Genomic DNA, 14,297 nt, shown 5'->3' on the forward strand with positions numbered 1-14,297 from the left:
TGTATTTATCTGTGAACAATGCATAATGAAGCTTGAGAGTTTCTACGGGCTAGTAAATAAATTTCTTGCTGACATATATGTAGCCTCATTTGTGGAAAAACGCTCACAGACAAAATATACAAGGCCTTGCGAAACCTTCCCAATGTGTCACGAAAACAAAGCAAATAATAAAGACCAATAGGTCACAAAACCACAACAACCACTTTTATGGCATGAATAAGTTTGGTGAGACTATGTTAACTTCCCTACCTTCTCGTGGGATGCTTCTGTAAATGCTGCTTAATGTACTGGGAATATTTCGGCGTTCCCATCAGTTTCGTCAAATGTAAATCGATCTTTTGCTCATGATTTCAATTTCCTGCAAAACGGCCAAAATATGGGGAAGATAATTCTCAATCTATTTTGTAAATTGAAATTTAAACTATTTACTTGGATAATATCGATATTTCCAAAAAGTATATTTTCTTTTCTTTTAATTCTTGTCCTTGGTAAATCAAAATTAGAACTTTAGCTATGAAGTTTGTTACACGTCTGAGTTTAATAATTATATCCACGGCCTCTAACAGAAGTCGTGAATCCGAGCATTTTGTTAGCGGATACATATTCTTAGTATGTTTATTATTGCAAGCATTTTCTGGCGTTAGAGGCACACATATTAAGGAAGAAACATCTTGTTAGTTTCCGCATGTCTTACAATTTAATGTGAAGTTTGAAACGAAATACTATCGTTGTGTTATTGATTTTTCTTGGCGTAGCACGTTGGCGGATGTTCCGGTTTACAAAATGGCTGTGTTGTGTAGTTAGTCGGTGAAGCAATGTTTACATACAGTCGCACTAGATGTTTGTAGAAGTGTGTGATGTGCACCGCACTCTGTATTTTACGTAACATGTTCCCACGATTCACCCTGTCAATTTCAGAGCATTTGATGTTACTGAGCTAACATGCTTAGTGAATCGGTTCTTTGTTTTGACTCCAATAACCTAATATTAACATATTGAAGTATGCGCGGCGCCTGTTGTGCAAAAGCTGCATAGACGTTCAGTGAAAGTAGATAAATTTAAAGACCTTGCTGACTACCAGTAATGGATAGCCACGCAAATAATTCGCGAAAGCGGTCTTTAGACAAAATGATAGAACACATGACTGCAGATGTACAGAACAGTGACGGACAGTATATTCAGCTGGGCTTCACGCCGCCATCCACGCCGCAGTCTCACCATATCTGGCCAGAATATGCTCAAGCTAATGTTAACAGCCCATCGTTGCAACACTTTATGCCTCACGCACCGGTCGTTCACAACACTGCAGAAAACACTGTTTACTATACGGATTTACATATTCCTTACGAGATGGATGTCACATCTCACGTATCAAAACAGCCTGAAGTGTTGCAACAATCTGGGTTTTACTATTCCCCGCCAAGGCAACCAATAAATATGTTGCATGATAACCATGAACTAATTGGCACCGTATTAGACATGGGAGGTGGTAATGTTGTAAATGTAGTGTATGGCAGTAGGCCTCCTGCTGTAAATTCAAGCAGGTTAATGACCCAACACTATCACATGATTCCTTCAGACACCCAAAGGGAACTTGTTCCTCATGCATTGAGCAGTTTTGTTCCGTATCAAGATGTGCTTGAAAATAGTGGACAGAATCACATTGATGAATTTGGATTGTTTGGTGCTAGTGAGCAGTCGCATGCACAGACATTGCAGCAGCCTCATCAACAACCAGTGGCCCAGCCACAACAGCAGCCTTTCCAGCCTGCACATGGAAGTACCCATGGACAGTTAATTGAAAATCTGGTTGGGAATTGGGTGCCGAATCAGAGTGGAACATACAGTCCCTTTGGATGCACAGACACAGGAATTTGTCCAGCTCCCACAACAAATCAGCAGACTACACAAACTGTTCCAGAAGGTTCAGATGCTGAAAATGATGCCAAAAATATGGGGCATGGCATTCGTAAAACCAGAATAGTAGCAGAAGTAAAGCCAATGAGGCCATCGTATTCAGATGTTCTTGCAAAGTCTGCTCCAGCCACTTCAAATAACTGCACGTCTTTAACAAAACATACGTCAAACAACATGTCAGTTAATTCTGGCAGTTCAGTGAAGGCTGAAACTACCCCTCTTGGAAAGCCGAAGGGCAGCAATTTGCAAAAATCAAATTCAAAGAAATTGAAAAACAGTGTGCTGAAGCGTCAGCATTCTTCAGGTAGTGAGGAGCAAAGTATTAGTGGAAGTTCAAGTACATTAAAAACTGTACAAAGTCCATCTGTTGTGCGCAGGACAGCAGAGAGTGACACGAAGCATGTTGATTCTGTAGGATTTAGTTCATTGCCACGAAAGTGGGTTTCATTAGATGATTTAGACAATGAGAAACAAAATCATTCATTGGAAGAGGAGGATGAAGAAGATGATGAGGATGATGATGATGATGAGGATGGTGATGAAGAGAATGGTGATCCTTTCCACAGCATTGACACAAGAACTAGATCAGTTACAAGCAGCATGAAGAGCTGTGGTAATGATTGCCAGATGTCAAGAAAAAGTTACACATCACAACGGTCAAAGAATGCATCTCAAGGTAATAAAGTCATTATTAATGTGTTACGAAGGAGATAAATCTTTATATTTTAAAATAAGTTTATAGGAGGCACAAGTACCTACTCATAGAACCGCACACATCGCAATTTAGTTTAATGTGATAACATTTTGCATGCTTTTTTTACTTTATGAAAATGTTTCTGCTAGTGATGTAGACTGAACCATTCACAGTTCTTATAGGGTTAATTGTTTGTTTAATTACACATCTATCATAAAAACTGTATTACCATAATGGGTGCAGAGGATGTGGGTTAAATGCAACAGTACACTGCCCCACTTTGATATTAATGTGAATGAGCACCTGCACAACAATAAACTTTGTGGCTGAATTTTAAGTAGAGGTGTGTCTCATGCTCAGTGTAATATCAGAACTACTCTAGATTTTTTGTCCTTATGGGGTTGCATGATGTCATTTGTGTATGAAACCCAAGTAGAAGCTGGAAAGACACTGTCTGGTAGCCTTCCATATGTCTCATTGCACAACAGCGATGGATAGATTTGAAAGACTGCCGCAAAATTTTGTGCTTCACTGTAATTCTTGCATTGAGACTGGTCATTCGCACCTTGAACATTTTCCATCAGTTTAAGTTCACATGAGGTCTTAAAAAAACTAAATATTCGTTATTGACCATTATTTTCTTATCTCATGTTACTTTGTGATCCTCTGTTATATTGATATTTCATATTCTAAATGTTTGGGAGACTGTATGAAAACCAAGTGGTTGGTGAAAGCTAGCGATGTTTCAGAGATCCTGTTTCCTGTTCAAGTGCTGGGGAGTATTGTGGTGTGTAGGGAGGTTCTAATGGCAGGAATTATGGAGCAAGTACCCAACTTCATGTTTTCCTGTCAGACAGTATGATTGCAGCAATAGCATATTTAGTTTTACTAGTATGACAGTTAATCAGTAACCGTTCATTCCGACTAATGGTCAGAGTGTTGTGTTACAGATATAAAGCACTGGGTGAAACTAGCTGATAAAATTACCTGTGCACTCTGTTGGATCATCTCGCCATTGATTATATGTGTTTTATCAGGATGGAACTGGAATATGTATTAGGCCTATTGATAGTGTGCAGCAGAGCCACCCATGTGGGATGAACTATGGACTAGAGAGACTTACTCATATTGACAGTCCTAGTAGGTATCGGCCTACTCTGGAGATTGAATGAAAAATGTAAGATTATTCCAAAGAAAGCCGGGAGTTGTTTGATATTGTTGATTTCATTATCTTTCATGTAGCACTTTATTAATAAATTCTGGTCAAGAATGATACAGTGGAATAGAGCTGTTACAAATTACAGTATATAATGATATGTAGGTCTGATACTTCAGTAGCTCTGTGAGGCAGTTTACAGAAGATCGCTGCGCTGAAAGCTTGTAGTGAAATGCAGAAAGACAAGCAGGCAATTGAGAATTGGTGTAGGAACCCCTGTACAGAAACATCATTCAACCACTACACATAGCATCAAAGTTAAAGGAGTCATCACCTTGCCAGTAGGACAACCCTTTGGTAGAGCAGTGTTGCTATTAAAGCCTTGAACATATTAAACACCATCTTTAAGTCCTGAACACTGTCAGGACCATTGCAAGGAGTTCTGCATGTGGTCTGTCACTGTACAAACTCACATAATTACTACTGAAACAGTGGCCTAATGCAATGTGGTAGCACCGAATCTCTGTACTGTCATTGAATGACATTTCCGGATAGGAGTTCCTATCCCAATTTGTTTCTGAAGATATCCTATAAAATCCCTGATAGCTTGTCAGTGTCATTACGCTACATTCTCTGTATATCAGTCTGTCTTTACCACATATATTGACTACATAATGCGAAATTTAGAAAAAGAGGAAGCGGGAAATGAGATTCCATATTGGCAAATTTATCCTTATGGGCCCTAAAGGAAATTTTTGCTTCCTTAATTCAAGAAAAAGGGTGGAGGAATGTGTGTTCATGAAACATATTCGAACCATCTTTGTTTTGATGATGACATTGTGAGGTTTCTCTCTTACCTGATTAACTTCAACAACTGACAAAGGTAACTTAATAAGGCTAATATGAAAATTGGCCTGAAGATTGGACTAAACGTATAACCAACAGATTGAAAAGAAACTAGTACACATTAACACTGAATCTATGTAACCAGTTGATGAGTTTTTGTATTTAGGTACTTGAAGACATTGAAAGCAAAATAAATAAACAGTAAATGGATCAGGGAACAGAGTGAAGTGAAAGACATAATTATTAGTGAATTGAAGGTGGGTGGGAATCAATAGTTAGTGGACCAAGATATAGGAAAAGACGAAGGGAAGATCATAAATGTAAGGTGGGTAGTATGTGCTGAAAATGGAAGATTTGTCCAGGAGAATAAATTGCTTTGTGTAGTTGGCTATTTGAAAATTTGCAAATGAGACTTAGAATTCATGTTATTCCAAAATGTCAGAGATTTAGTTGTAATGTTATATTGGAATATGCAAATCATTGATATATACTCAAATTCTCCAGTAAAGTACGTTGATATTGTCAGAGAAAGATGTCATTATTCTTGATAACAACAAATGCTGTCATTCAACCAGACTAACTGAGTTGTCATCTGAGGAACAGTAAGATCAACGTAGGCTACCTTGTTTATTTGGCCAGTTTATCACAGAACAGTAATAATTGAATGACAAACAGATCAGCTGAAGTGGCTGAGGGCTGTATGTCTCCATCTATATTTGTTCTCCATAAGTCAGTGAGAGGTCTATCAGTATATAATCTATTGATATTCATATTTCTTCTCTTCCTACTCTATTTGTGAGTGATGCTCAAGAAAAAAATTGACTTGCGGCACATCTTGTATGAATCTCAAATTTGTATAAAGTTACTATCATACTAAATAGTTTTGTAAGTGACTTTCTTTTTGCATAAAATGCTTCCAATGAACATCACTAGGTTCTGTGTTCCGCACTACTAGGCTTATGTTGTTGCACTGTAAATTACTTATCAGATTGATCCTCCACAGAAATTTTTTGCCTGTTTACATCCATTCTCATTGTTTCAAATTATACACCCTATTCTGGCCATACTAGTCTCAAAAAAGGTTAGCAGTATGCACTCACACTTATATCAAGTGTATACACTAATATGTGCAATGGGTATGTGATGCACATAGTAGGTTGGTAATGGAAAGAAAGGAGTCCAACTGCTAGGTAGTAGCTATGAGTGGGGTGTAGGCCATATGGTAGATGACAAATTATGAACAGGGTACTGGGTCACCTTAGAGAATTTGTGCAGAGTTTTTTTTCGTAGAGGATCACGTTACTGCAGTAGATATAGTGGGAATAGCCTGGCTAAAGACAGGAATTACAGCATTAAGGGTGACCTGGATGAAATAGGAATAACAACTTCACACATAAATGTGAGTTTTGTGGTGGTCCTACAGTGAGTGCCATCACCAACCCTGAGTTAATACTGCTGTGAACTGTGTGAACATGGGTTGAGCTGGCTACTGTTGACAGAAATGAAGTCTCACATGATTGCAATGCCTGTTGCTACAGTTGGGAGATAGGGATATACTAGACACGGCCTACATCTGGACAGGAGAGTGAAAGATAGATTGGCTGAGCGTATCCAGAAAATGTACGTGGACCACCATCACACAAAGTGAAATCCCTGTGGTTAATGGCATCAGAGAAGTATCTTTTTTTTTTAAGTTAGAATCAGCATTTAGCCACCCTGTTTTGAAAGAAGTCAAAATAACAGGAGAGTTACAAGGAACACTTAAGAATACACAGAAAAGTAAAGTTAACATATTTCATTAAAATATTAAGAGGATTGAGTAATAAGGTAGAAGAGATTCTTGTCTGTGTGGAAAATTTAGAGAGCTCTGGGGAGGGAGGGGGGGGGGGGGGCGAGACATTGTCCTGTGCCTATCTGAGCACCGCATAACCACAAGGTTAGATAAGTTACACATTAAAGATTACACTCTAGCTGCTTACTGATGCAGAACTAATAAGGAAAATGGAGGAGATGTTATATATATGAAGACAGAACATAAGCTGAAAACACTGAGGCAAGTAAATTTTGTAGTGATCAGCACATAGAAGTGTGTGCTTGTGAATTGATAGTTCATGTTTAAATGTAACTGTGTATAGATCCCCGCTGGGAAATTTTGAACTTTTTATGAGGAATCTGTATCCTTTACTATGCTATCTATCAGGCAGCAGCAAGTCTGTGGTGACTTCAGTGTAGATTTTCTAAAGGATTCTGACAAGAAAAATGATCTGGAAACCTTATTTGGACCCTACAATTTGAGCTCAATAATTAACTTTACATCATGAATTGATAAAGATAGTAGTAACCCATAAGAAAATGTTTTTTTTAGTGAAGCTCAAAGCAAGAAAATAACTGTTTACGCAGTAATAAATGCTCCTTCTGACTATGATGCATAGTTAGTCAGAATAAATAATGTAGTGCCTTACGTATGGGATATTCCTTACTGGAAATCAGTAATAATATTTAATGACTCCAGGACAGATGTTTTCAAGAATAGTTTACAAATGATAACCTGGGTGAAATTTATAATGAACCAAATGTTAATATAAAATGTAATTTATTCCATAATAAATTCATATCATTATTTTAAAATAGCTCCACATTAGATAATAATAAAGGATATCTTACAGCCATGTACTAAACTATGAATCACTAGGAGATTAAAGTATCTTGTGAAAAGAACAGGGAAATGTATCTGTTAGCAAGAAAAAGTAGAGATCCTGCAGTACTTGCACTCTAAAAATACTAAGAAAAGATATTGAAAAATGAAGGAACATGCACATAATGTCAGAAATCAGTAATTCCGACAACAGATGTAAGGCTATGTGGAATGTAGTGAAATGAGGCAGGACAACCAGCCACAGAACATGAATAACATCACTACTGAGCAGAAGGGAAGGGCTGTAAGTGATGAAGCACATGTAGCAAATATATTTAGTAATAATTTCTTAAATATAGTAGAAAGTAGAGGGACAAACACTTCAAGAGGAAAATCGGAGCAGTATGTTGAAAAAGCAGTGCTCTTAAAATTCGGTCCTGTTAATGTATCATCAACTTCTCCTTTTGAAATTGAAAAGGTTACATATTACCTCAAAAATAAAAGCTCACATGGTTTTGATGGTGTTTCCAATATAGTGCTGAAGATTTATTCGTATATAATAACCCTGGTCTTATCTGAAATATGTAATACATCACTAACTCAGGGATTTTCCAGAGATACTGAAACGTGCCATTTTCAAACCCCTCTTTGAGAAACGTGATGTGAGACATATTGTAAAATAACTACCAACCTGTTTCATTGCTTATACCATTTTCCAAAATTTTTAAGAAGGTGATATATTCTAGAATAATTTCTCAACTGAGCAACAATAATATGTTCAGCAAATCAGAGTTTGGATTTCAGAAGAGTTGCTCTACTGAGGATGTTCACTCACCAAATTTTTACAAGCATTAAATAATAAAATAGGGTTGGTTGGTATTTTCTGCAGTGTATCTAAGGCATTTGATTGTACGAAACACAGTATTCTCCTAGATAAATTGAAGTTTTATGGGATTGATGGTATAGCCAACCAGCTGATTATGTCATATCTAATAAAAAGAATGGAAGAAGTTGTACTTAGTAATTCAAGCATTGTAGTCTGAGGATATTATTCTGACTGGGGAGAAATCGCTTATGGGGTTCCCTAAGGCTCAGTTGTCCATTATGGTTCTTCATATATGTACATAATTTTTTGTCTAACATACAACAAGCACAATTAATTTGATCATCTTTTTTTTCTGCGCATAGCACTAGTATTGTAATCAATCCAAACATACATACAGAAACAAAAATAATGTCCTCAAAAGTGTCATTGATTGATTTTTAGCAAATCGTTCAGTCCTAAATTTTGAAAAAGACACAACGTATTCGATTCTGTGCAGCTAAGAGTATTACACCAATGATAAGTATGTTGAACTGTTGAAGCAGTTCCTGGAAATCACTTGGCAACTACCTACAGTAGCACCAGTTCAGCATTATATAATGCATTATGTATTGCTCATACCAGGACCGCCAGTTCATGCCCATTCTCACCGTTTAACACTGAGCGAAGTTGAAAGTAGCAAGCAGGAGTTCTCTTTTATGCTCACATAAGGAATCTGCCACCTGTTGAGCAGAAGTTGGGCATCTCCACTCCACATGGTCCCAAGGTAGTGCCCATGTGGGTGTTATAAACAGCCCAATGCTAGTACTATCCCTGATCATTATCCAGTACTACACAATGAAGATTTTATAGCAAATATCCATGGCAAATGCATCTTCTCCACGTTAGTCTTGTTACATGCATTCCATCAGATATCTGTTTTTCAGGATGATGTAGCTGAACGTGATGTCTACACCCCTTTTGGGCTATTAGTATTTACCAGGATGCCTTTTGGTCTATGCAGTGCTGCACAAATCTTTCAACAGTTCATGGGCAGTGTCATGTGCAACCTTGAGTTTTGCTGTATTGGCAATGATGATTCTTGGTGTTGTGAAGCTCAGTGACAGAACACCTTACACACGTGTGCCAAGTCTTTACTCACTTCCATTCACATGGATTACTAAACAGTCTATCGAAGTGTGTATTTGGAGCAACTGAGATCCAATTCTTGGATTACACTATCAGTACCCAAGAAACACAACGTCCACAGGAAAGAGCTGAGGCTATAATCAACTTTTATCACCATTTTGTGTATCACCATGCGCTGGAAGCTGCCCCATTGAACTACTTGCTATGAGATTCACCAAAACCAAACGATACAATTGCTGTGGATGAGTGAATCTGAGTTGGCATTTACCGATGTGAAGACTGCCACATGGAGACTATTCTGTTAGTCCACCCAGTTCTGCAGTTGCCCCTCGCTCTAATGGTCGACACATCTGCCACGGCAGTTGTTGCCATACTGCAACAATGAGTAGTCAAACACTGGCAGCTCTCAGCAAAACGTTATCCCCATCACAACAGAGCTGGTAACCTACAATCATGAATTGTATGCAGCATACACTGCTATCAATAAGTGAGGGTTTGCTGAGATGACTATCAGGTCTGCAACTCCATCACATCCAAGTAACACCATGGCCCTACCATGATAAAACCAAGACTATTTGTGGCCAGTGACTTTTGTCGTCCTGGGGTACGTGGTGCAACATGTGAAGCGTGCTTTTCAGTGACCAAACATGGACAATTACTGCAAGACATTTATGCCCCAGTGTGTGACATGTCAATGGAATAAGATCATCAGTCATATCAATGTGTCCTTTGGCACTTTTGTTCCCCCGAACCGATTGTGCGACATTGCACATCTGGACACTGCCCCACCGTCCAGAGGCTATACAAATTACCTAATAGCTATTGACCACTTCACTCATTGGCCTGAAGTGTCCTCCGTGGTTGACATATCTGGCAAAACAGTTGCGACCACATTCTTCCATGGATTAATGGCCCATTTTGGAATTTTTATGTGTGTTACAACTGACCAAGGCAGACAACTCAAGTGATACCTATTCAAATCACTTGCAGTCCTATTGGGAATGAAGCATATTAGGACTACAGCATTCCATACAGCAGCGAATGGGTTAATATAATGCATGCACATACAATTAAAAGTATTGCTTCCATTGTATAACTTTGTACACAACAGTAAGGAGAGGTGGGCTACGGAGTGATGTGGCAACTATCGTCATAGGAAAGCATAGGAGGAGAAATAATCAACAAAAAAAGTAACTTAACAAACAGAAGATTTACTTAACATGTATTTCTCCAAATGTACAAAGATGTGTTACAAATAATGTAGCAACAAATGAAGTCCAGCTATTACAGCAGCAACAACAATGATGATGGCACTGCAGCTAGGCGGCATCTGTGTAGCTTTATGTAGCAATGTGGCTCTGTGCACAGGTGGGCTGAGCAGGTGCTGCCAGCCATTCTATATTGCAATGGCAGAGGGTGCTTAAAGTACAGAGCTGCCAGAGGTGTAGCAAGCCACTGCATGCACCGTGGTGATAGACCATATCCAGTTATCAGCAGGGAGCTTAAGACATTTATGGGTGACATTATTTGACTGCCAACCACCATCTCCATTGACTGAATCAAACCTGCCTTCAGCACCTGCTGCGTCGGTACAAACACATCACCAGATAGACTTCCCACGGACAGGACTGATTCGCCCGCCATTCCACCATGCATCACGTACCAGCTACAACGGACGTTGGATGTTCACACTAATGATTTGATGGCAGCTTGCACCTAGCCTGTGGTTACAAGATCTGAGTATCACGCACATTTTAACAAAAGTGACCATTACACTAAGTGGGGAGTGGTGAAGTGTTTGTGCAATGTAGTGACAAGTGTGAGCCAAACATAAAACTGAATAATGTAATCTCTGACACACATTTTTTCTTTGCTTTTATTAGTATGCCATTGTTATTTGTACGAAGTTGCTTGGTCTGTAATGTCTGGTATAGTTAAATGTTGCAATAAATTAGATTTCTTTTAGCCTGCAACAAGTATAACATATTGTGGGGAAGTAATAAATAGGGCAGAAACTTCAGAATTCTCAGGTGTACATATTGATGGGAACTTAAACTGGAAAATGCACATTTTGGAAGTCCGAAACCAACTTCATTCAGCCACATTTACTCTTAGACCCAGGGGAGAGACAAATAAGTAAGCTGTCACATTTTGCATATTTTCATTCAATAATGTCAATGAAATAAACTCATTGTTAAGAAAGTAACTCTTCATTGCTCAAAAACATGCTGTAAGAATATTATAATATGTGGTGCGCAACCACTATCATCTTGTAGAAATCTGCTTTAGGAGCTGGGCATTTTGACTATTGCTTCACAGTGTATTTATTCCCTCATGAAGTTTGTCGTAAATAATACACTGCAGTTCAAAAGAAACGGAAATGCATATAATTACAATACCAGAAGGAAAAATGACATTCACTGCTCCACATTAAGGTTATCTTTGGCACGAAAAGGGGGATAGTGCCACAGTTAAAAATTTTTATCACTTACCAAGTGATATAAAATGTTTGGACAGACAGCAAACTAAAATTCGAAAAAAAAAGTGTAAAACTTTCTTCCTGACAACTCCTTCTATACTATAGAAGAACTTCTATTATTGTAATGTGTAAAAGGTGATAGATAGGAATTCATCTGTATATTTAAAAAAGGTGAATGTAAAATGACTCATTCCACAGCATTGTAAAATGATCCATTGGACATGAAACTAACTAACTAACTAACTTATTTCCACACTCCTTGTGTGCAACCGGTAACTTTTATATGAGAAATTGTCACATTTGCGCTTACAGCAATGGATAATAATGTCTGCCTGTTGTTCCTACCCATTTATAGTCAGAATACATCTTAATTACAGGATTACTGGAATATACTGCTGTATGAAGAATCTGGTAGCTGCCTAAAAAATATTTACATGTGAAGGGTATTATTGCCTCGTGAAATGTTTTTATGCCCTAATTTGACTATACTCATCTTCAAGGTGCTTAAATAAAGATAAAAGCAAGGGACAAAGATTTATATAAACTTAATTGTATAAAATGCTAAATTCAGTTGAAAAACTGCAAAATTGAGACTCCAGGAAGTGAAATTTTTAGTAGGCTTCTGCTGATAGACACATATGAAAGTATAAGAGATTATTCTACATTTTGGAACTATTAGTTTCTTGCTTGGGAAACCAACTTTCTTTGTGTCCCCTTGTCCTCACAATGGATGGCTCTACTCGTCCTGGGGCCCTTACTTTTTAATTTTCCATCATCTGTTCCTGTCTAAATGACCTTATAGTGATGGGAACTGTAATGAAACCAGAGATGAGGCATTATTCAGATTGTTTCCCATTATTTTGCAAATCTTGTTCAGTTTTTACCAGTATTTTCATGCATAACCATATTTAAATCTATAATTTTCTCCCCCACCCCCCTCCATCTTATTTCATTCATTTTAACTTGCTTACATGTAGAATATTCAGGACACAATGTAATGCTTTTTTCTGTGCTTGCTCTAACAACCAATGGATTGCACTCTATGAAACATTGCATGTTAGAGAGAGCAGCCAATGGTTTAATCATTCAGATTACTAGGATTCCAAAAATCTGAGCAGATACCTTGGCTGTTCAAACAAACAATCTGTAATGAGTACCTTCTGTATCACTCAGGAATCAGTGAAATGAGGCTTCGAATGAAGCAATGGTACAAAATAAGACACAGCATGCTATCCCTATGTAGGTTGTTACTTCACAGTTGAATTACAGAACTGAATTTCAGTGGGAGTAAGTGTGGCTTGGCTTGATGGACAACAGTCTGCAACCATTGAAGCCAATGATTCAATTGTGACATTTCTATTCATTACCACAGAGGTGAAAATAACTTTATCTTCCTCCTACAGGGCACTGTCGTGTGACACAGGTTACTTCTCATTGTAAATGATTAAGTTTTACGTAATCTCTTCAGTTCTTCAAAGAAATTCTGCAGAGTTTTTTAGTGACTAGAGAAAAGAAATCTTGCTGCCTGCTAGTTGATTTAATTTTTGATTCTTGCCATTTAGTTGTCACCAGTTGTGGTTGTATAAACTGTGAATGAAATGTATTGTATGGAATGATACTACATCAGTGTTTTTTTGTGTTCTATGATTTCTGTTAATATTCTTTTCATAATACACTGATGGAAAAAATTGAAACACTAAAAAATAATTAAACAATGGAAAATCCAGGCTGGAATGTAACAATATTATGAAAAGGAAAGTTGCTACTCACCATATAGTGGAGATGCTGAGTCGCATATAGGCACAATAAAAAGACTGTTACAAATAAGGTTTCTGCCAGCAGGGCCTTCATCAGAAATAAAACACACACACACGACTGCAGTCTCTGGCAACTGAAGCTACACTCAGTACAGTTGAGTGTGGCTTCAGTTGCCAGAGACTGCAGTCATGTGTGTGAGTTGCATTTGCGTGAGTGTGTGCGCATGCGTCTGTCATCTATTTTTGATGAAGGCCTTGCTGGCCAAAAGCTTATTTGTGACTGTCTTTTTGGTGTGCCTATCTGTGACTCAGTGTCTCCAAAAAATAATTTATGTAGGGTAATGAATTTTTGAGGATACATTTGTCTATGTAACCTATAGGATACATTTGTCTAGGTAACATATGTAAGTGATTAATGTTGCAAGATTACAGTTTAATGTAAGCACAAGGTAAGCCATTGTAAATGTGAAATAGTGGTACATTGTGGGGTGGAGTTCCATGCCTGTTGCACTTTGTCAGTCAATACAGGGATGGGTAATGCTGTTTGTGATGATGCTGGGGGACTAAAAGGAAATATTAAACATATGCAAAGAAGGACAGCATGAATGGCCAAAGATTTGATTGACTCATGAGATAGCATCATGACAATACTGAAAAACATGAACTGGCGTACGCTTGAAGATGGACATCAGCTATCTTACAAAAGCCTACTTACAAAGTTTCAAAGACCACTGCTGAGTAAGGTATTTAAGAATGTACTACACTTGCTCATCTGTCACTCTCATAGGGTCTGCAAAGACAAGGTCAGACTAATTCCAACGTGCACACAGGTATTTGAGCAATCATTCTTCTTGTGCCTCAT

The 14,297-nt window shown here is 38.0% G+C and overlaps 1 protein-coding gene across 1 annotated transcript in view; it reads left to right on the forward strand.

Annotated features, from left to right (window-relative positions):
- Positions 1-748: 748 nt before the first annotated feature.
- LOC126182244 (uncharacterized) overlaps positions 749-14,297 on the forward strand; it is a 218,222-nt gene continuing 204,673 nt past the window's right edge. Inside the window, exon 1 of the mRNA XM_049924834.1 lies at positions 749-2,593. Coding sequence (XP_049780791.1) covers positions 1,084-2,593 — 1,510 coding nt within the window. The 5' untranslated portion in view covers positions 749-1,083. The remainder of the gene's footprint in view (positions 2,594-14,297) is intronic.

This window comes from Schistocerca cancellata, chromosome 1 (genome assembly GCF_023864275.1).
Source record: "Schistocerca cancellata isolate TAMUIC-IGC-003103 chromosome 1, iqSchCanc2.1, whole genome shotgun sequence".
NCBI lineage: Eukaryota > Metazoa > Arthropoda > Insecta > Orthoptera > Acrididae > Schistocerca > Schistocerca cancellata.